General features: G+C 27.8%; 2 protein-coding genes and 1 long non-coding RNA gene across 10 annotated transcripts in view; 2 read left to right on the forward strand and 1 right to left on the reverse strand.

Annotated features, from left to right (window-relative positions):
• Window positions 1-24,811, reverse strand: part of LOC127288896 (anoctamin-8) — a 207,592-nt gene that overhangs the window by 32,798 nt on the left and 149,983 nt on the right. For 5 of the 6 annotated variants that reach the window (XM_051316598.1, XM_051316596.1, XM_051316600.1 and 2 more), the window contains 2 exons: window positions 24,441-24,732; window positions 17,574-17,870 (listed from right to left, as the gene is read on the reverse strand). In XM_051316598.1, coding sequence (XP_051172555.1) covers window positions 17,574-17,870; window positions 24,441-24,732 — 589 coding nt within the window. The remainder of the gene's footprint in view (window positions 1-17,573; window positions 17,871-24,440; window positions 24,733-24,811) is intronic. The other variant, XM_051316597.1, reaches the window with a different exon arrangement.
• LOC127288902 (uncharacterized) lies at window positions 6,629-7,871 on the forward strand. Its single transcript, XM_051316610.1, has 3 exons — window positions 6,629-6,831; window positions 7,037-7,207; window positions 7,568-7,871. Exons 1-3 carry the CDS (start codon window positions 6,808-6,810, stop codon window positions 7,676-7,678), a joined length of 306 nt encoding a protein of 101 aa, XP_051172567.1. The 5' UTR covers window positions 6,629-6,807; the 3' UTR covers window positions 7,679-7,871.
• LOC127288905 (uncharacterized) lies at window positions 9,156-12,114 on the forward strand. 3 transcript variants are annotated; one of them, XR_007844106.1, is made up of 4 exons: window positions 9,867-10,246; window positions 10,336-10,408; window positions 11,599-11,811; window positions 11,961-12,114. It is a non-coding gene; the product is annotated as an uncharacterized LOC127288905 (long non-coding RNA). The 3 variants fall into 3 exon arrangements; XR_007844108.1 differs by lacking the exons at window positions 9,867-10,246; window positions 10,336-10,408 and adding an exon at window positions 9,156-9,805; XR_007844107.1 differs by lacking the exon at window positions 10,336-10,408.

Genomic DNA, 24,811 nt, shown 5'->3' on the forward strand with positions numbered 1-24,811 from the left:
TAGCTTATAATGACATCGAGATAATTCATTGGACAAAACTCTCGGGTGAACGCGACCGTGAAATGGTGAAGGTACCTTCGAAATAGTAGACAAGGGGCGGTATTCATAGTCGATACTTATTTCTTCAGCAGCAACTTAAGCTGCCACCTAGATTCATGAAAAAGTAAATGCTTTGATTTTTGGATGCATAGTCCCATCTTAAGAATACCAAGTATTCGTAGTCAAATAAGATTTTTTTATTTGACATTACCGGTGAACCACCCCGATGTTTGTCTCATTAAACTGATGGCAATAAGGTGTTTGCCGCCGCCAGGCATCCCTTGATATGCGCAATAACTATTACCACACTGAATCTAAAACTTTTTGATTTTTTGGTTTCGGACAATTCATGTCAGAGATTTCATCAACAGCGTGGACCCATCTTTTTTGGGGGATTTTTTTTCAACTACCATATGCAAGCATATAAAATTTACAAAAACAAATAACAAAAATTTTTTCATGTATTTCGGGAGTGTATTTCTTTAGTCTAACAACTTATATGTCAATATTTATAATATAAACCAATCAGAAAAATTCTTGAAAACAGCCTTCATTTTAGCGCGTCTAAAGTGGGTAGACCCCTTAACGTTTGAACGGTTTTTTTTATATAATATGAAAATATAATATTGGAATTCATTTAAGAAGGAAGGAGTTAAGGTTAAATAAAAAAACAATATTTAAGTATAGTTTAATATAAAGTCAAAATGTATTTAGAGCAGGTCTTTATAAGACAAGAGCAGGCAAGGGACAAACCTATTCGTCATCTCATAGGCGACTCCTTGAGTCGGACCTTATCGGATTCATATAAACAAAAATTGAAAAAGTGCACGTGGCACATATACATACGTATATCGTCTACATATATATATAACAAAAAGGATAAATTATTTTGTATATTTCAATATATAAATGCTAGAAATTATTTAGTTTTTCAAATTTGCGTGTACGCCTAGTGAAAAAGTGAAAAATTGTTATTTATATAAAGTGCGAAAAATTATGGTTAATAAGTGTATTGTTTTTGAATGTACTTTAGGACATGTTTCAAACCCTGGAAAAGTGCAAGCTTTTTATGTTCCATAGGATAAAAAACTAAAGAAATCATAAGAAATAGCCATTCATCGTTATAATTTTATAATTAAACCCAGCCAAGTTGTTTGTATAAAACATTTTCTGCCAGATGATATCATCATTAACATTCGTTAAAAAAAATAAAAGTCGAAATACAATACACTGCTTAATAGATGTAATTTAGAGACTGATGAATCTACAGAAAATAAAAGAAGTAAACGTGAAGACGAAAATTCACGACCTATTGATAATGAAATTAATATTCAAAGTGATGACGTTCCTTATAAAGATAATTCTATGCAAAATTTATTCGAAAAACTTTGTGAAGAAGGTGGCAGTTTAAAATTGTTAAAATCTTGGTCTAGAAATCTAATGTTTTGCAATAATCAAAAAGGTATAACCTTTGTAAAACTGGTTGGAAGAAAAGGGCACAATGACAAAATTAAAGCAGTTTACTTGAAAGAAACAACTATTGATGAGAATATGACATTTATTATAAAAAATATGTGGTAATATTATCGACCATGAGGAATTTGGAATTTCCGATCAAATGACTTCAATTGAAAATGTTGAAAAAATCATTAATTGTGTGGATCAACGCCAAGTATATTGACGGTGTTTCAGGATTAGATGCCAATGAGAGCAACGAAAATCTTTTAAAAACTTTTATTTTTAAAGATAATATAGGCACTTTACGTCATAAAAAATGTCGACTAACGCTAGTAAATCACAACAAAAAGCTAGTGCACGCATACGCTTATTAAAAACCCAAGTTAAAACTATGCAAGAAAAAATGCAAAGTGTAAAAAAAGAAACTTTAGAGAAACTTTTAAGTGATCAAACTAACATTAGTGCAAGTGAAGCCACAGCGGTCAAAGAAATTTTTAAAGTAGCTGCAGTAAAGGATCCAAAAGGTCGGCGATGCTCAGATGAATGGATTGTCCTGTGCATATTACTTCACATGCGTTCACCTGCAGCTTATAGATTTATATTGGAAAATAAAATTCTCCCTATTGAAAAAAAACACGTATAATTGTACATATAATAATACGTATAATTATACGTATAATAATACGTATAATTATACGTATAATAATACGTATAAATATACGTATAATAATACGTATAAATATACGTATAATAATACGTACTATTATACGTATAATAAGACATACGAATTTGAAACAAGAATTATACGTATCTATAATTTTTAATATTTAGGAATATATAAATATGGAATATATTTTTGTTTCTTAATATATACCTAAATATTATAAAATATTGATAAGTATAATTATACGTATAATTCTTGTTTCAAATCCGTATACGGATTATTATACGTATTATTATACGTATAATAATACGTATAATAGTACGTATTATTATACGTATATTTATACGTATAATTATACGTGTTTTTTTCAATAGGGCTGCTCTTACCGGCTGTACGAACAAATCGCAAGTAATTATTTACAACAATACCATTAAAAAAAATTTCAGTTTATATTAAACTAGCAACTTTGTCGTCCGCAAGCGGCCGACTACGTTGCTAGTGTGCATTAACCATATTTTTTAATCATTTTTTTTCAAAAAAATTTAATATTAGAAATGTAAAAAAAATTTCTTTATATTGGATCTACCACCCAAGTAGCAAGGAATATTGCTCGAATGTCAAGCTGATATCAAGCGGCAATATTTTTGTGACATTCAGGCGATATCATAATGTCCTCTTCACGGGGACATTCCTCGGTGATGTATCTATATGATCTATGTGACGGTCTTTCACACAAAAAATGTAACGCATTATAAAACTTACTCATATGTAACTTCGCGCCTTGCCTTCCTTATTCTTCCCTTCTCTTTAATTGCTCGAATTATCTTTTTATCATTTTCTTTACTCAGAAAATTCTTTATTTTTAAATATTCATGTGGTGAAATTTTGTTCACATTATTATCAGTTGTACAAATTATTTTCTTTTCACTAGTGTCATTTAGAGAATGTTTAATTTTTAAATATTGTGTTAATAGAACTCTGTTAATATTATTACTGTGCAAAGTATTAAAAACAGAACAAGAGTTTAAAATATAATTTTTATGTTCCTAAGTTCAATTTATGAAAAGACGGTTCTAATTATTCTCTATTATCGAATTCCTATTGTGAGACGTTCTTACTGCCAGAAAATGATTTAAGCGATTATTTTCAAACATTGACTTAAAATGGTTTCTCATTTTGTTATTATCAGTTTCATAATTTACACGGTTTGGCATTACGTTAAATAATACAGATGTTGCAAATGCTATTGCATATACTCCACACTAAACACTACCAAAAAGTTGTTGATTAACAGCTTCAAAAACTACTGTTGGTTTAAAAGGGAACAATCTAATTAAACATTTTATTTGATGCACATTTAAACACCCCTCATTAAGGCTATCAAAAATATAAAGCCTTACTCTATCGTAATAAACATAAATTCAGTGACCATAATTGTTATTACCGCTAAAAAGTATTTGAATATGTTTATCACCTTCTCTAATTAGGACAATAAAATCAAGCATTTGTACATACAAAGTACTTTGCACATTGAAAAATGAATTGGAATCTTTTCTTAATAATTCTTCAAATTTGTACATATGCATGTAATTTAACAATTTATTTCTATTTTCAATAATTTTTAAATCTTTATCACTTAAAATAACATACTCTTTTATGTTGGCCATAGTATACTTCGTTTAATTTTATTTTTGATTGATGAAAATCTAAATATCTTTAACCCTTTTGCTCACTCTCTCTAATATAACCAATTTTGTCTTTAATTCAATACAACCAATTTTACCTTTTATTAAAAATAAGCAATTTTTCCTTTAATTCAATACAATTAATTTTACCTTTTACTAAATATAACCAATTTTTTCTTTAATCCAATATAACCAATTTTTACTTTAATCCAATATAACCAATTTTGCCTTTTATCCAATAAAACTACCAAATATCCAAAAGAATGAGAGAACTATGAGTAACTATGAATCAGTAACTACTGATCAGCCAATAAGTGCAAAAAGGACACTCTTATATGAGTAATCAGTAGTTCATTACAAATAACATATATACGTATTTATACCTGTATTAAAACCCCGGAACAAATACCACAAAAAAACCAACCATTGGACAATAGAACCTTTGTTAATGGGGATTAACTCTGAGGACCCAGGTAATAATTTCTTTTTTCACATTTATTATATAGAAAAATAAAGATGTACCAACCCTTGGCCAATAGAACCTTTGTTAATGAAGATTAACTCTGAGTACATAATGAAATATACAGTAGGTTTACATTGACATCGGCACGTCCGACGTCTCGAAATTTTTTCCGTGTATTATCACAAGGAAATATAAAGATAAAAGTCAAAAACTGAAGAGGTAATGTATATCTTTCTTTCTCACATCAAGGAATATAACATATAATTTTCATTTAATATTGCATTTCTCTATCTAGAGGATTCAAAATAACATAAGAATATCTTCGCCTAAAAATCTTACTCTTCTTTCTTTCTGTTTTCAAAATAAAAAAAATATGTATATACCAGTATTAGACTCTCAGAACAATTACCACAAACAATACCAATCCTTGGACAATAGAGCCTTTGTTAATGAAGATTAATTCTGAGGGGCCAGGTAATAATTTTTAAATTTTTTTATTAAAATTTTCTGGGGCTCTAATACAGGTAGGGGAGAGTGATAAACAGTGGGACAGTTTAAACAGTAGGTCACTTTAATTTTCTGAAAAACTACTAAAGAAACTCGACCAAAATTTAAATGTAAACCATGTTTATGACAACACACTATCTATACGCATGCGCATTTATACTTACACAGCGACTAAAAATGTGATTTTTTTATGCTAAAAAACATTAAAAAATTCAAAATTTATAATTATTACAATTATTGTTCGGCAACATTTGAAAAATAACACTTGATAAGAGAACGACTATTCAAATTTTCCTCCAAATTGTTTTTATGTTATGACCAAATTATGACGTATGATCAGCAGTACTGTAAACGTAAAAAAAAATAATAACAATTTTTTATATGAAACTTGACATCGTATTATAAAAATGTAAAATATTATTAAAATATAAGTGTTTTGCAACATTTGTTAACGTTATTTAATGCAAAACATATATATTTCTAAAGTATGAAGCAGGATATTATTATTGAAACAAATATTCATTATTTAATAATAGGTGTCCCACTGTTTAACACAAACCTTGAAAACAAGAAAAATGTATCAAGTTCCAAAAACTTGAAATTTTTCTATTTAATCACAATATAATTTAAATAGAATATATGCATTATGTGGAAAAGAGTTCAAACTTTATGGTAATACCAAAAAGTGGACAAAAATATATAAAATTGAAAAAAAGTGATCTTATGCCATTTTGAATTGTCTAGATAGAGAAACGCAATGTTAAACGAAGAAGTACTTATGTTATATTCCTTGGTGTAAGAAAGAAAGGTATGCGTTACCTATTCAGTTTTAGACTTTATAGTTTTTTCACGTGATAAAGGGAGAAAGAAATTATTACCTGGGTCCTCAGAGTTATTAATTAATCCTCTTTAAAAGATTGCAGGTCAAGCGAACCCTCATTTGCAAAATAAAGATATATCTTTCTCTCTCCATAACTTGTTCTTTTCTCTGTCACCGAAAACCCAGCAGGGGTCCGGACGGAATGAATGAATGAATGAATACCAAGATTATTATAGTTAATATTCATGCATTTTTTTTTAAATTTTTTGCATGAGTTTATTTTACTATTAGTTTAATTATTTTGAACTTTTAATGTGTAATTATGTTATTACCGTTATTACAGATATCTTTCTAATATGGGTTGTCCCTGTGGCTTCGATCCTCGATTCTTCAAAATTTTAAAAGAGCATTTAGCTCAAAAATCGGAATTGCAGTTACATGGGCTTTTAAGTTTGGATGAATTGAAAGTGAGACAAAATTTACTATTAGACACAACAACAATGACCTATAAAGGTTTGGAGGACTTTGGCGAGAATGTACCAAACGATGTTGATAAAAAAATGGCTAATCACGGTCTCGTATTGATGTTTCAACCTCTTTACGATAATTATTCTCAGCCAATTGCAGTTTTTGCTTCAAATGGGCCAACAAAGGGAGTACAATTAGCTAAATTAGTCATTCAAGCCATCGCTCTTTTGGAAAAAGCGGGTGCAAAAGTCCATGGAGTTATCGCAGACGGAGGAAAACCCAATCGAAAAATGTGGACAGAGTTCGGATGCAGTGGGAAAAAGAATATATTTAAAAACTTTTTCGAACATCCTACGGATATTGCTGACGACGAAGATATTAATTCAAATAGTAAATTTGACTTCAGACGTAAAGTTTTTTTCTTCTCGGATGCACCACATCTAATTAAAACTATTAGAAATCGATTAGCAAATGCGAAAATGCTTCAAGTAATTAAATTAATTTACTTACGTATATAACGTGCCAAATGTAAAATAGTAATATTAATTCATATATTTTTCAGATGCATCCAGATGGAGATTTGATTGAGTAGGAACATTTTAAAATTCTACACCAAATCTACTCAACACAACCCAAAGGCAGAAAAATTTGTCCTAAAATAACATCTTATCATGTGAATCTAGACACTGACAGTATTTTAAAAATGCGAGTTTCTCTTTCACTTCAGGTAATTTATTCATAAACATTAAAAATATGTTATATGTGACGCCGCACGAGAAAAGGTACCTATCCCCGAAATAACGTTAGGCTTAGTTTTCTGTGTATAGTGCACGAAAAACTGAGCCTAATGTTATTTCGGGGATAGGTACCTTTTCTCGTGCGTCGTCACATATGATCTTTTTTCAAAAATTTAAACAATTATTCATTCACAGGTTTTCAGTAACTCTGCTGCCAGGAGTTTGCGGTTTTATAAAGATTATGACTCGCGGTTATCTACCTGTAGAGCCACTATTGAATTTTGTACAATAATAAATAATATGTTTGATGCCTTAAACAGAACATCTATAGAAACAGCTGTTCAACTTTCAAGCAACGATATTCAAGTATTTTTATTTATATATTGACTGTGCTTAACCCGGCGAGACTAAGGTTCAATTTTGTAACACCGTGACTAAGGTAGAGTAAATTTACCCTATAATGATTTTCTGTTTCTATATTTAAGAAAAGCTTAAAATCATGGAAATTTTTTAACAAATTTGTTTTATATTGTCTAGTAATGTAATTTATTAGTGTCACAACAAAATTTGCATTTTTATAAAAATCGCAGTAAAATTCAGCATTCCTAGTTCAAAACTATCGAGGAATAAAAGTTTCATAGGGTAAAATTTACCCTACCTTAGTCACGGCGGGTTAAATAATTTTACAATTAATATAATTTTTTAATTTTAATATCTTTTTGCCAGGTACTTCGTGATTCTTTAAATTGGTTAAACCAGTGGGAAGAAAATGTCCAAAATGGACTAATAAAAAAAGAAAATTTTATTACGACTGACGCTGTGAAGGTTTACGGATGACGCTAAATTCAACTCTGGATTTACTAAAATATTTACTAGAAGATTTAAAAATTGAATTTGTTTTGATTGGGAGAATAAATCAAGACTGTTTGGAGGTATTAAATAGTGAATAGCAATTTTGAAATTCATATGAATATTTATGTAAATAAATATAAATTTATATAAATATTTTTATAAATAGTCAAAATTCAAATTAGATAATTCGTGAAAAGACAAGCAAAATATTTTTGATTATTTTATACATGCAGCCAACATTGTTTTTTTTTAAATTTATTTTTCTGCCTTTTTCTAATCCATTTTGCTGTTTCCAATTTAGAGATTTTTTGGAACGATTCGACTCGCAGGAGGAACAAATGACCATCCTGCCACTCCAACTTTCTTGCAAATATATAAAATCATTTCAGACACTCCTAATATGCCTCTTATTTCCATGTCACGATTAAAAGAAATTTACAATAGCGAAAAAAATACAATAATAGCAGAAATTAAAACTAAATTAAATATTGTAATTGCAAATGACAGTAGCGATTTCAGTGATTTTGCCGATGCAATGGATCACGATTATGACCTTCCTATTATAAGGGATTGTTTATTGTATTTTTTAACAGGTCAAATTTATTCTAAATTTTTCAAGTATAGAGAATACAATGTCTGCCAAACTGCATTTTTTAATTCAGATGTTAATGTTAATTTTTTTCGAATAATTACATACGAAGACGATCAATCTTTGCAACAACCAAATCGTCTTATTTTTGAACTGTTTAAAAAAATTGAACAATATTTTGAAAAATATTGCGAAAAAAGCAATCTATTTGAATTAATATTAAATGACCTTACTAAGATACATTTGAATTTCCTTGTTCTGTTTATGCTGCAGATGTTTTATCATATTTAATACAATATTACTTGGAAAATCGCATCAGACAATTTATAAAAGCAAAAATGGGTGACAAGAAAAAAAAATTTATCACACAAGAAACAAGCAAAATTATCTGATTTCTAGATTATACATATATCTATATTTTGTATCTTTTCAGCATTTATTTAATTTATTTAAAATTTTATTAATAGTTGCAAATTTTGATTGTTCTTTTTTTATCAGAAATAAAAATTGTTGTTTAAAAAAAAGGTTTTATTATTTCTAAACTCATTATACTTTGTTTTTAAAATTTATTACGACATTACTGAATTTAATAATAATAATTTATATTTTTTGCCCAATTTAAATATTATATTTATTATTTAAATATTTGTTTGATATTACTCTTATTGAATTTTCAAATTATTATTATTTAAATATTTTTAATCTCGTTTTTATTTTAATTAAACAGGTACTTATTATTTATATCAATTATTTATAAGTGTTGGATATTATTCTTATTGAACTTTCAAATTATTGGACTCAAACTTCAACAGCACTGCCACGCGGCAGTAAACATTTGTCTGACATACTAATTTCGACTTTTACTATGGGTGTTTTCGGCATTCACTCAGAGTTAACTCTAGAGTTAGCAGTGGTGCTCAAATGTAAATTTTGATTTTCAGTTCGTCTGTTGGTTGTGAACGTTGTTGATTGGCAATTTGGCATAGACGATTCATTTTGATTGGCGCAGGGTTTGCAATTGTAACAATATGTGAAACGGGCCTTTTATTCTAGTAATGTAATGTTAAAATAAAATTTTTTGTTTCTAGATTTCATAAAAGTCCCCAAAAATTTATTACTAGATGACCCAGAGTTAACTCTGTTTTCTTGCGAGAGTAAAGAAAAAGGGTCAGTCCTAACCTTTAATGGCCGACAAAATTTGTGAACGGATTGTTTGTTTTGAAAAGTGTAAATTGAAACATAATAATTTATTTTTATTAAAAATTATTTTAACTTTTTATTTATAAAAAACAACTTTAATTAAAATAAATAATCTAGTTTCTAAAACAAATCAGATTAATTAAAGTTAGGGAAATAATGAAAAATTTAAAGATTATAAACTTTAAAAAAATAACAGCAAAAATATGTTCCATTTTTAAATGAAAAACAAAAAAATACGTATAAATTAAAAAAAAGTAAGCAAACAAGGACAACTAACTTCAAACTCAGGGTGATGAAAATAGAAAATCAATTATTTTATTTAGGTAAATAAATTTTCAAAGATAATATCATTGAGCACCACTGTTAACTCTAAAGTTAACTCTGAGTGAATGCCGAAAACACCCTATAGAAGATACATCGGGGTGCAGTGAACTTATTTGAATAAATTGAGGTTATGATTTAAAGTCAACGATGTAGTTGACTTAAGCAATAACTTATTAGTGTATTTATAGTGTAAAAGTGTTAACAATGGAAATAATGGATTATTTAAGTAACATTGAGGATGATATTGATAATGCGGAAAATCCTTTTGAAATAGATGAGTGGGAGTTTCAGATACGTTATCGTTTTTCAAAAGATTCTGTGTTGGTATTTTGCCTGAAATACAGACTGGGTTAATTAAACATAATAATCGTGGTTTACCCATTGCACCACAACTCCAATTACTTCTCTGTTTACGATATTATGCAACTTCAAGTTTTTATGTAATTTTAAATTTTTGTTTATATAGATCATTTTATTCCAAATAGAATGTCCTTGTATAAACAATCAACGATTATGATTTCTTTTACAGATTTTGCGCTATTTTATAAAAAGGAGAAACTTTTGTCATTAGAAATTAAAAAGAATCTGTAACCTTTACATTGGTAAACTTGACGATGTTCACTAAGAAAACAATCTATTTAACATAAAGGGAATTCTATTATCTTAAGCGGATTTTCCTTTTATTATTTGTTTAAAAGGATTTCCTTTTATGATAAAAGGAAATTCCTTTAAAGTATATCTTTTAATCATTAAAGGAATTTAGTTTAACATTAAAATGAATCGTATTAATAATAAATAGAAATATTTAGAATATTAATTTTTTAATTCTTTATTTATTAGTATCAGTATTAATAATTAAATTAAAAATTATTATTTATTGATTTAAAATAAAATAATTAAAATGTAGTAAAAAATAATAATTGTCTAAATTTATTTTTATATTAACAATTAATTAGTTCATAATTTTTGTAATAAAACTCGCAATTCTCAAAAATAAAAATTTAAACTTTTCATTAAATTCTATTATTTTGCCACTGAGAAAACAGTTTATTTAACATAAGAGGAATCAGTTTAACATAAGCAAATTTTCATCACAATATTTTTCTGAGAGGATATCCTCTTAAGATAAAATTTAATCGATGAAAGATTATAACTTTTAAAATCATCGCTAGTCGTCATTTTTAGTCGTCATCCCAAATTCTACTAATTTTTTTTTAAATAAACAAATTTCAATTTTCTTCCGTCAAGTGACAAAAAAAAAAAGGTCCTTTTCACATAAAAGGATTTCGTTTAAAAAACTAAAAAAAACCTTTATTATTAAAAGTTTTTTCGTTTTATCAAAGTACTAATCTTTTTTTATTCAAAAGATTCCTTTTATATTATAATTAATTCTTCTTTACATAAAAGGACTCGATCTAAAGGAAATAATTTTTTATTAAATATACTATTTTCCTCAGTGATTGACTTATTAATATAACCTCAAACTAAAAAGTAGTTTTTTACAGAACAGAAAATATATTTAAAATTGATTTTATCTAATTTTAAAAATAACCCACTTGTACAATTTTGAAACAAAATTTATTGTTATATAATAAAAACAAAATTAACATTTTGTGTTTTTTCTTAAAAATTACATATCAATTTTTTTAAAAATAATAATAGCTTATTTTACTCTATGAAAGATTTTCTATAATTCTACTTGTTAAATTTTGTACAAAAGTTATAAATTAATATTCTTTTATGTGATAGGAATGAAAAAATTTAAAATTTATTAAATATTATATTTTTGCAGCTTGTTCTTGCCGACACTATGAAGGTTTCTCAATCAACTGTCTCAAGAATTGTTTTTCGTGTCGCCACGTTGCTTGACAGTCTCATTAATTTATACATTAAAATACCAACAACTGGTGATGCTCTCGTGTTCATGGAGCGATTGATTGCACTCACGTTAAGTTAGTCGGCACAAGATTTAACCAGCTTGACAAAATGTTTAGAAATAGAAAAGGTTATTTTTCACTTAATGTACAAGTTAGTAAACTAATGAGGACTATGATGATTTTTTTAAGAGTAGTAGAAAAGTTATTTTTGACAAGAAATTTTGAATCGTTTTTACATAACTTTTTTTTAAAAATGAATCTGGTACAATTTTTTTAGGCTGTTGTTGGACCCCGAATGAAGTTTCTCGATATTGTTCCGGAATGACCATGTAGAGCACATTACAGCCGGATAATTCAGAACTCGTTAATTTACATGCGATATATTTAAGGACGATTAGATGGGATTTATGTAGGTGATAAAGGATATCCCTGTTTGCCTTTTCTTATGACACCCCTCAGAAATCCTCATACTGAAGAAGAAATCATGTAAGTATTCAAATTGTTTTTACATCAATATAAGTTTACTTGCTGAAGACAAAATTTGATATTTATGTAATATTAAATTGTTTCAGGTATAATGAATTTCAAATACAAACGAGAATAATTGTTGAGCGAATTTTTGGTGTATGGAAGCGAAGATTTCCATGTTAGGCACAGAGAATGTCAACGAAGCTTATTTGTTCAACAACAACTTTTGTTACATGTTCTGTTTTGCACAATATGGCATTGCGTTTCAATGACATATTAGAATGGAAACAAATTTATCTAAATATATTACGTCAGGATTAAGAATATTTCACTTTTTTACCCTTCAGGTAGTCATTTTTGTATCCTTTTACTTTTATTGGGTACTTTTTTTCTGAAAATATTGAGATATTGCTAACGTTAAGGGATTTAATCCTACCCCCCATAAAATACAGATGTTACATTTTGCTCATCTCATTGAAAGTAGTAAGAAGTAAGAATGGTTTCACTTTCGAAAATTAAAATAAATATTTAACATTAAAGAAATTATTTTAGAAAAATTATATTTCTTAGAACAAAATAAAGTTTATTCGTTTATAAAAAATTTTCAATTTTGCTTCTTTTTATAATTCATTACTTTTCTGACAAAGATAAGATATAAAATAAATTACAAGTCTTTTTAATTTGAAAAAGAAAAAATAAATTGTATTCTACAAAATGTACACCTAATTTTAAAAACTAAATATATTTCATTTGTTGATTTTTAAACATTTTACTTTTAAACAATATTTATTTTAAACAATATTACATATATTCACAGGTTCATATTTTTGAATTTTGCTTTATTACTGTTTTTTATTACAAAAATTTAATAAGAAAAATATTTTACAAATTTACTTTTTTCAAATAATTAAACTAAATTTTTTTATAAATTACATTAAAAAGATACATAATTAAATCACTTGTTCACAATAAAACAGTTTTAAACTTCGCACACAAAATTTAATGTTTATATTTGGCAATTATTCACTATAAAAACAATTATAATAATAGAATGAACTGATCGATTTAAACGCCAAAACGAAAAACTCAAATTGAATACAACGCAAGTTTCAAAACCATTTTTTATTGGTGGATTCAAGAGAATATTTACGGAAAAAGCCGATCGTTCAATAAGATTATCTTAAGCATTTGCTTGGTCAAGAAATTCTTAAGCTACATTTCCTTTACCAAGCAATTGCTTATTTTTGACTATAAATATATATGGTCTTAAACTCGATTCATTCGAATAAGACCGTCTTGATCAAGCAACTCTTAAATCCTTGCTAAGTCGGAACTATGAATACCGCCCCTTGGAAAAGGCCCGTGCCATTAGAGTAAAGGTCGTTGCGACCAATCGAAACAACAACCATAGTTAACCGCGTCACTAGTTAAATTCAATTTCTTATGTTTTAATGTCTTTAGATTCATTCTTTATCTTTTGGATAATATAGATTCTTTAGTTCATTTATTATTTTATGTTATACTTTTATTTTGTATATTTTATTATTCTCTTACTTAAACAATATATTCTCTTTCCAAGCTTTTAAATAAAGACTCGTTAATGACAAATGAATGAATTTTAAAACACCCAGAGAGTTTTTTTTGCAGAATTTCCTAAACTTTTAATCTATGTACCGTCAAGGCGGGTAACTTCGGAAAAGGACACTCGTACATTATTAAAAATATTTGGTATTTCCCTTCTTTCTAATAGTTTTCATAACAAAACACATTGTATTTCTTAGATGTTCAATAAAATAAAATAAATGCTAATAAATACAAATTATTTTCAAAAATATACGAGTGTCCGGAGTTAGCCTCCTGTCCGAAGTTACCCACTTTAACGGTACCGCAAAAATTAAAAAATATATATTTCATAGAAAAAATTTTTAAAAAATTTGTTTTTTAAAGAGTCTCCAGGGTTAAGATGGGTATAATGCCCTAATGTATGGATTTTTTAATTGACCCGGCACATGTGTATTTTAGGGTACTAAAATATGGTAACTATTAGGGTCGATATCGGAAAAATCCTCCTGCCCCCCTATGGGGGTCGAAAAATGCGTTTTTTCGAAAATATTTTTTTCTGGTTTATGAATTGATAAAAAATTTTGAAAAAATTTATGAAGCTTGTGTTTGAGATGTACTTTGACCATATTTTCTTTTACCCCCCACGCTCTGTTTTTATTGTTTAAAAAAATTCCAAAATCTTAAAAATAATTTTTTTTCTAACCTTTTTGAGTTGGGCACAAAAAATTTTTTTCTCATTTTTTAAAGGATACTAAATTTTTTTGTGATGTCCGCCACCCCCAAAAATTAAATTTTCGTCCGTTTTCACCATTTTTGTCCTTTCAAGGCCAAATTCACAGTCCGTAATGTGTAGGATTTAAATATTTTTGAGAAAATTATTTGCTATTCTATTTATATACCCACTCTTCATTCATGGAATTTTAAAAAAATTAAGAAAGAACTGAGTTTAAAGGCATAGAAATATCGAAAAATCGTCACTTTTACTCATTTTAACTACTTTTTCCACTTAAGAGTATTAATATTTGACTTTTGTAATAAATTTTTATGTTTCCATTGGATAGAAAATTTTTAATCTTTCACGCATAGAAATTTGAACACAAATATGAGATGAAACTAAGAGAAATTTATAAGTATCAAAAAATATTAGGATAAATAATTTGACCATTAAAGAATTTATTCAAAATGTATTTATTAAGAATTGATTTTTAAAATTTAAATATTAATTTATAGATAGAACAAATATTCTGATTAAGTAAATAGCAAAAATTAAAAAGAATATTGTTATGCAAAATTTATATATTCTAGATGAATTTCTTATCGCAATACAGTAATGACACTAAATCTCTGTTACTGTTTCTAGTCCTCATCGCTATCATCGTTTATTATTGGGTGAACGTTATCGATGTCAAAGAGATTAGTTAGTACTTCAGCTGGTCTAAAAACTTTCGACAAAAATCGTCCATATGATAAATGAAAAATCAGAGCGGCGACGTGAGAACAACATCCAACTGTTCTTTTATAGCATCAATCCCGACCTCATTAGCATCATATTTGATGTAACACTTATAAGTTTTTCTGTTCATATAACGCGATTTTACTTCGAATTTAACTATTTCAGGTTCTTCTTTCAAAAAACTCAATTTCAGCAAGTTATCTTCTTCAACCATTTCTCCTAAATATGAAATTGCTTGTGACAATTGATAAGATCCACCAAAATAAATCTTTAAATCATCAGTTGTTAACTCTGAAAAATCTAATAAATCTCGCGAAGATAGCACTTGAAACAGGATAGATTTTGGATTTAAATTTTCATTATGAACTTTCTCGGCCAAGGTGTCGATTATGTAATTTGATCAAATCAAATTCATTTTAACGTCAATGTCAAATTTAATTCAACAAATTCATTGTTTTATTTAACTTAGACGTTAAATTAAAATTAAATTTTTTATTTCAATTTAACGTCACATTCAAATTTATTTTTTGATAGCAATTTGACGTATTGCAATCAAAAAATAAATTTGACTTTGACGTCAAAGTCAAATCAAATTACATAATCGACTCCCAAGCTGTTATTTTTGTTTCTGTTCGATTTCATTCTCGCAATTATATCGCTTAATTTTCCCGTATTGCAATTAAGGCGTTTTCCAAATAAATTATTATGAAGATTAACTATTTTGCAATAAGTGCCAGCATCTGGTAACAACCTATTATTGAATTGATGATGAAGGAACTTCCCAGCAAACACGTTATGTATCAGTTACATAAAAAATAGGTCACATTGTTATGTCACTCTGTAACATTATTTTAATGTAACCATTATATAATGAGAATGAAACGCTGTGATATAATTCTGTTATTCTATGGTGATATAATTATTACATAATTTGTATACGTATATGTTATATAACAATATGATATATTTATTACATCACAATGTGGTAACTTTTTGTATGGCACATTGTTCTTCAATTGTTAGGTAACAATTATGAAACTATATGACATAACACATGAATATTTATGTTTTTTAAGCAACATTTTTTTCTTTTTAACTTTTTAAATTATTTAAATTTCCTTAAGTATATTTTATTTTTTTATATATTTAATGCATATTTATATATTAATTGATAAATTTATTGATTTTTAATGAACAAATGATTTGATAAATATATAATATTAATTAATTTATACTTATTATTAGTTTTATTTCAATAGTTTTTTTTGAAAATTCAAACAATTTTCTTTTTAATTCAATTTAAAAATTTTAATGAAATTTTGAAAAATCATAATGCAGAAAAAATAATATGCCGTGAATTTTTGTAACTTGCATAAAATTGAATTTTGGCGGGCACATAATCATGTACAAGCGATCTTTTTATAGTTTAATTTATATTTTATATAATATAATAATTACATAATTTATAATTTATTTGAGGAAATGAAATTACAAACAATTTTTATTCAATTTTTTTATAAATATATACATGTGATTTTTTGTTATATAATTGCTACATTACTATTATATAACAGTGTTTGCTGGGTCGTTTATCTTTCTTATCCATATACTAAATCACTGGTGATTTTGTACATATAAATTCTGGACTCATTTCGGATTAGGGTGTTATAACAGATTAAGACAAGATTTGTTGCTGATTAACGCTGAATTTTTTACCTACAAATTGCGGACTCATTTTAGATTAAGTTTTTTGATCGACCTAGAATCGAATTTTTATTGACTGATTTCATAGAAGTTTCCGACTACTTCGGACTTATCTTCTCATAGTTATCTTTTTTGTCCCCACTAATTTCGGAATGTCTCATATTATTTTCGGACTGTTTTCGTACAAGAATCTAGATAAATTCAATCCGTTTATAAATCTGAATCCGTAATGTACCTGATATATTCTGACATTCTGTATGTATTAAATCCGGAATTAGTTCGCAAAAATTTGGATTTAATCAGGTTTTGCTGTTTTTATTACAGTTCAATACCTAGGGTAATTAATTTGTTTTCAAAATAGTTTTCATTTCAGTATAATCCATGATGAGTTTAAATGGTCAATAATGTTTCTTTGAGTTATGAATCCATGAATAAAGTTTATCATCGTTCTCTTGAATGATATTTATAATTATTTTTTGAATTGAGACAATATATTTTTATTAATTGACCTAACACATTTCGTATTTTATTATTTATCATCAACCAAGAGAAAATAAAATCATTTTTTGAAAATATAATATTTAAATATCGTAGCAAACAAAATTTTTTCACAATAATAACTGTTTACTCAATAATTTTTTAATTGTATTTGTAAATGAAATTGTTTATATCTAGTGATTTGTATAATTATTGTTCGCTTACCCTTTTCGCCTCCAGGAATGGAGCATCTTGGTAGACTATGTAAGTCTTGAGAACTGGAAGAATTATTGTTCAAAATGAAAGACGTACTGCTATCACTGACACCTTCATTATTTACAGGAACAGTAGAAGGTAATTTAAAATTTTTTGGATCACTTAGTGATGGTAAGTTATTTGCTGTTTGATCATCAGGTGTAATTTTTTCTGCCTTACTTCTAGAGCTCATATCTTCTGATTCGTCAATGTCAAGGTCAAAATTTTCTTCACAACTTTCACCTGTTGGACTCACAACGAATCTTCCTGTATTAAAATAAACTAATATAACAACGAGAAGTATAAATTAATATTATTTGTGATGTTGTTTTTAAGATACTTAAAGCCGGTCAGAAAATTGTATTGCCTAACCAATCATATCCAATTCTTATAGGATTTTATCTCTAGAAAATCCGAATCTGTTCTTGAAAATATTGGATTGGCTTTAGTTTTTGTGCAATTTAGGTTTTAAGGTGTCAAAAAACATTTTTGAAAGTCTGTAGACTTTCAAATAAAATTTGATAAATTTAAATTTCAATAAAATAGTCCTCATGAGACGAAATGAAAGTTTAAACATTTCAATGAACACCAATTCGTCTTTGGAATGATTTTAAGACGGTCCAAAAGTTCTAGTGCATTGCAAAATCTTCCAAAGACATAAAAATGTAAAATTCACTCAAAATTCCTTTTCATTATAATTTATTGAGGTGTGCGGAGAATTTTAATGTAGATTTTAAAATAGTTTCACGTAGCCGATTTAAAAAAAATTAATTTTAAATGAAAAATAGTGTTTTTTGGTATTATTATGTTATTTTATGCATTATTGTAATGACAAATGAAAATTAAAAAAAAGTCGACTGAAAGATGATTACAATGATGAAAAAATTACTTTCCCAGTAAAAAAAGTTGTATAGCAGAAGCTTTTGTATTTCTCGTCCTTATGTGTTAAGGTTGCAATCTGATTGTGAGTTTAAAAATTTAAAAATTCAGGCCCACTCTAAAACCTTTTTCAAAGACTTCTTTACACTTGCAGGTAGGTACACGAAATTTTTTTTAAGTCGGGCCCAAATATAAAAAAGTTAATTTGTTTATAAAAAATTAATATTTTTTATAAAATAATTCTTAATTTTTTTTGTTAATATTTTTTAAAAGTTGAAGAAAAAACAAATTTTTCATGTCTTAACAAAATTTTTCTAAATACAATAGTTGTTGAGCTATTCTTAATTGAAAATATGTCTACTTTTGACTAAACAAAATTTTTAAAAATTCGTATCTCAAAAATTTGACCATAAAAAAACATGTATCTCTTCTTATTTTATGAAGAATAAGGAAAGGTATAGGGAACCGCAGAACTTCGGTACGCTATCTGGCGGCTGATGTTAAAACTAACGCAACGGGGTCGTGTATGTTTACATCGTAAGCGATTTGCAGCGATTTGAACTGACAGTTGATTTGTGTTTCGAATTAATAATGTATTTTCCTTGTTGAAAATTACTTTTTGTGAAAATATTTTAAAGCAATAATAATGGAAGAGTCCGGAATGAAATTCAGTCCACAAAATACGAAATCAAAACGATTTTGCTCTGTTTTCGGATGTCAAAGTAAAGCCTACAAGAACCCAGAACTGCGCTTTCATTCGTTTCCTGCACCAAATGCAAATTTCGTGAAAATTATTAAGAAAAGTGGATTGGAAGAAAAGGTTGATAGAAGAAAAGAGTGGGAAAGAGTGTTAAAAATAGGAAAAAAAGTTACGCCATGTATGTGTGTTTGCTCTCTTCATTTCAAAAAAGATGATTATTTTTTTACAACTATGGGTAAGTATATAAATATAAATTATTTTTTAAGTAAAAGTTATTAACTTCTTTGAATCATATAATACAAATATGTAAACATAATTTAATGATAAAATATAATATATACATCCTAAAAAATTATACAAAATTTTTAGAAAGTACCTTTATTTATATATTTTTAAATTCAAGTTTTTTTCTTTTCTTTCACAATTAATAAAAATTTTTGCAGATATTTACTTAAAAAAAAATATTTAAAAACAAATGCGGTTCCATCTTGCAACCTACCGAAATCAAGCATCAAAAGAGATGAAAATTCAAAATCTAACGTTGAAAGAGAAGAAAGAAAATTAAAACGTGAAGCAAAAAATACTGACAGAAAAATAATCGAGTCATTGTCAGTGGTCGAAGTAAACGAAGTATCGGAAGTATCAGTGGAAAACAATGCAATTAATATTATACCGGATGCAGTAGAAAATAAAATTGCTGAAAATATTGAACGCACTTTTGTCGATTTTGGGGTTCAAGTTAAAAGTGGAGACTTAGTGGAACCCAATTTCAGTTTTTCAATAACAAATGATAAAGAACTGAGTACTGCCACTGGTATTCCAACTTTTAAATTATTAGAAACTTTTGTAAAAATTGTTGAAAGGGTGTCTCCACAATTAACATATTATAAAGGCAAACTGACTGTTCGTGACCGAATAATATTAACTTTTATGCGATTGAAGCAGAATGTCAGTTATGCGTTTTTAAATATTTTATTTAAAACATGCTCTGAGCGACACATTTCTAACATTCTAGATATTCTGGGAAATGCACTAAAGTATGCAATTTTTTTTCCAGAGAGAAGTGAAATTTTAAAAAATATTCCATATTGTTTCGAAGAGTATGAAAGTGTAAGTCTCATTCTCGACTGCACTGAAATTGAAGTACAAAAACCAAAACATTTGTGCTGTCAATTATTAATGTATTCGAATTATAAAAGTCGATATACAATTAAATTTCTGACAGCGTGCACGCCTGGTGGTTTGCTTGTTTATGTAAGCCCTCCCTACGGAGGACGATCTTCTGATAAATCCATGTTTCAGCAAAGTGGCATAATAAGCCAATTAGAGAAAAATGAAAAAATCATGGTAGATAAGGGTTTTCTAATTGACGAAATTTGCGCTGAGCATGGAATTGAAATTGTGAGACCACCCTTCCTGAGGAATCAAACTCAATTTTCGCAAGCAGATGCACTGAATACGAGAAGTATTGCGAGTGCCAGGATTCACATTGAAAGGCTTAATCAACGCTTAAAAGTTTTTCAAATTTTGGGCAGTAAAATGCCTTCTTGTTTAGTTAAAAAATCCGGACACATAATGACTGTTTTATCAGCATTAGTAAATTTAAGTGCGCCAATCTTAAGTGATGAAAGGTTCCCATCGTAGTGTAAGAAAACTGAATTCTAATTTCTTAAGTTGTCTGCGAATGGCTGAAAAAATGGTTATTTTTGGTTAGGATTTAAGTGCAAAGGATTTTGTAAAAAAAACTCAAACCATTCTTATTTTATTTGTTTAAAGCCTTCTTAATACAAATATAGTGCATCATATGTTTAAAGTACGCTTTCTTGAGGGCAGGTAGCATTTTTTCTAGAAATTGCAAATTTATGTCGATTGAAATTACAACCATGCTTTTATCAAAAGAAGCATAAATGATAAAATCAGTTGTTTTCAGGTTCAAAATAGCCATGCCCAATTGTATTTGGCCATAGTAATCGTGTTTTTGTTTTAATGTTTTTAACGGCATATTAATGTAACTCAACTTGGAGAGAATTTTTTCAGCTGTTTCTGTTTTTCCTATAAAAGGACATTTAATTTCTATTAATTTTCCAGGCATTCCGTTTTTGTCGAAAACAACGCCATCGGGCGAAAATCCTAACCACGAATTTTCTTTTGGGACAATTAAACCGAATTGCATTACTTCCACTCCACTTTTATTTGAATAAGTTTCTCGTGCTTCTGATTCTTGCTCAATGCCGTGTTTCATTTCCTTCGTTGGTTTGAAAGATTTCGGATAAAAATAACTTAAGGACTTTTTTTCCCATTGAGCTTTTTTATTACTGGTGTACGTGTAGATTGCATAGCACCTTGCACCAGTAATCCGGAATTGTCGGTTTTCGAACCACTTTTTTTTGTCGTTAAAAGTTTCTTCGCAAATTGTTTGCGTATCTACATTTAAGCTAGTTAAAAATGACTGACAGCACGTGGGGATTTCATATTCTAAATTTTTAAGGATTTTCATGCTTTCAGAAGGTAAATTTAATAGAAGAGATTGCAGTTTATCCATATTTATCATCACATTATTATTATCTGTTTCGATCAAAACTTCTTCGTGCCGTCCACATCTACATATTAAAATATACGATTACAATATATACATTATAGCTATAAAAAAAGTAAAATAAAAATCATAATACAATGAAGATATTTTCAATATATGTACCTATCCTTCTAAAAATAATTGATAGAAACTCGATCAAAAATTCTAATTTAATTTTATAATAAAAACTTCAATGGAATTAGTTGTCGTTGTACATTTTAAGATAAAAATAAATTATTCCTGTTATTAAAGATTTATAAATATCACATTTTTATTTGATTGTAAATTTTGCCATTCGTAATTTAATATATAAAGCTTCAAAAAAGTCGGCAATTGTTGTAAAAAAAATAATTACCTAATTTGTATAAAATGTTTTTGTCAATATTGTAGAAAAATGTTAATACAATAATTATTTGCATGTAAAAAATTTATGTAAGCATGATTAAAAATATTTCATCGTTGTAAAAATCACAAAAAATAAATTGATCCGTATATTACAAATAATAATAAAATAAATTTCACACTTATTATAAAAATTACTTTCAGAACATCATAGTAAAAAATAATTTTAAAAGTAATCAATTTTCAATTCATCGAAATTTTTGCAATAAAAAAGAATTAAAAGTTAATAGAATAAATTTAAGCATACATATGTTTTGAAAGTGCTGAGTCCATGTTGCTACTAAAAAGTAAATCTTTTATAAAATTTTCATCTTCTTCATTTATTTTTGTCGAATATTCTTTATCGAATTCGTTAGAAAAACAGTCGTGTGATCGTAATGGAGCTGGTTCATAATTTTCCAGTACCTTTCCTCTTGGAGTACTCCATAAACATCTGTTGTCCGTACATGACGTTTCCTCCAAAGATGTTAAGTCAATTCTATAATAAAAAAAACAAATTGATTTAGAATAATTAATTATTATAATAGGTATTATAAACATATTTTATAGAGTATTTTATTATTATATAGACAAGGTACGTAGTCAAACAAATAAATTCAATTTGAAGAAACTAAAAAAATATAACTTAACCTCCAAGAATGTAAAACTTTTCAATTAACAATAGAATAAATTTTCAAAATAAATACCATAAAAACTATACTTATTGTAAATACATTGTACAAAACAAAAGATACAGCAGAAATTTAAATGTACTTACGTGTGTAAATGTAGCAATACTGCAACCACGTGCTTGCATTTGCCACTTAATCCCGCTTTGCAACTACATTTCATTTTATTTATTTTATTTTGGAAACTTATTTCACCTTAAATTTCGTGCGGATTACCTTTAAGTTTTGAAGTTTGCAAACAAAATGCAATTACTTTAATACAAGTTTTATCAGCGGCTAATTTGCCGCAAAATATCACATGTCCTGCATGTAATACTTTTTCCCCTTCAACGAAATTTCTGCACGAAGGTGTAGACTCAGTGAAACCACAAATTTCGGCCATTCCAAGCATTATTTTCGTATAATAATTAGAAAAGAACTATAAAAAAACACACGTAATACAAAACTGACAGCTAAACCGACCCCGTTGTGTCGGCCATATTGGTTTTCCCCCTCTCTCGTGACGTCACGATTTCAGATCCCTATATTTACCCAAATTTTAAACCTCGACTATAAATCTTACGTGGAATCGCCCATATATTTTTTACTTTCGTGTGTACCGCAAAAAAACACTATATTTTCATTCAAAATGAATTTTTTTAAATCGGCTACGTGAGACAATTTTAAAATCTACAGTAAAATACTCGTAACACATCCACAAATTATAATAAAAAGGAATTTAGAGGGAACATTACACTTTATTTAATTTTCCTTCTTGCGCACCGTTAAGGGACTAATTAAACTGAAATAGTTCTGAAGTTTCAAAAATTTCAAATGTCGAATTAAATATGGCGCACACAAAAATTATAAATCGTTTCTAAATGTCATAAAACTTAGTACACTGAAGTTTTTGAGGTCGCTGATTAAGAATTTGACATCAGATTTAAAAATTTAAAAAGTCACTGCACTGCGCGCGATAGGACACGTTAAAAGTTTTCGACACAATAAAGTGCGGTGCAGGTGTGAATTTTAGAAGTGAAATATGTAATGATCTTATGATAATAATTAATAATTAAATCGAATATGTATTTATAATGTACCTGAACTGGCCAATAATGCGTATTTTGACACTTGTACAATTTCTTGTACATGTTCATTAATGAACTTGTACATGTTCGAGTAATGTTCCTGAACATTACATGTTCTTGTACCAGAACTTGTACAAGATCCTGGACAAGAAAATATACTTGTACAAGAAAATTTACAACAACTTGTACATTTTCTTGTACAAGTTTTTTCAGCCGGGTGGCAAGAAGCTTGCCGTGTAAGATGTGCAAGATTGCAGTGCAAACATGTAGCAAGTTTGGTACAAGTTTTCGTGCTGATTGGACACTTGCTTGAAAACTAGAGCCAATCCAATATCGGCTTTCATTGGTTTGGCAACATGTAGTTTTTAAAATTTTGTTAGCCTTTGTTATCAGTAACAATGATAGTTAATTTAAAAAGTTTTGAGGATTCTGAAAAAACGAATCCTTTTCTAGTAACTTGTTATATCATTAACTTCAACTTGCTTCGTGCTGGTATTGAAATTTTGTTATATCATTCCGTAAGTTAAATTATACTGTTTAACTTACCTATAACTGTGGACGAATTATGATCTGGTGATGGGGTAGAGGACAGTTTACGAACTGCTTCTCGTCTTAAAAATTCCACTTTTGCCATTTCTGTTGCCACCCAACTCGGAATGTCAGGTACGGCAGAAATTATAATGAATCTAATTGCTATCATAATATGTTCTAATGCCACAATTAAAAGTATTGTTTGAGTAGCTGACATTTCTGGAAACATTCGTTGAACTTGGCCACTTAAACTAATTAGCCCACAGTTCACCAAGATTGCAATAAGGCTCATTGCTTCCATAGCATTCTGAAAAGAAAATTTTTAATTTAAAAGTACCTTAAAAGACTTAAAGAACAATATAAATGTGGGTATTACACTAGAACCT

Source organism: Leptopilina boulardi, unplaced genomic scaffold, assembly GCF_019393585.1.
Source record: "Leptopilina boulardi isolate dan_hultmark-lab unplaced genomic scaffold, ZJU_Lbou_2.1 LbouV2_397, whole genome shotgun sequence".
Lineage (NCBI taxonomy): Eukaryota > Metazoa > Arthropoda > Insecta > Hymenoptera > Figitidae > Leptopilina > Leptopilina boulardi.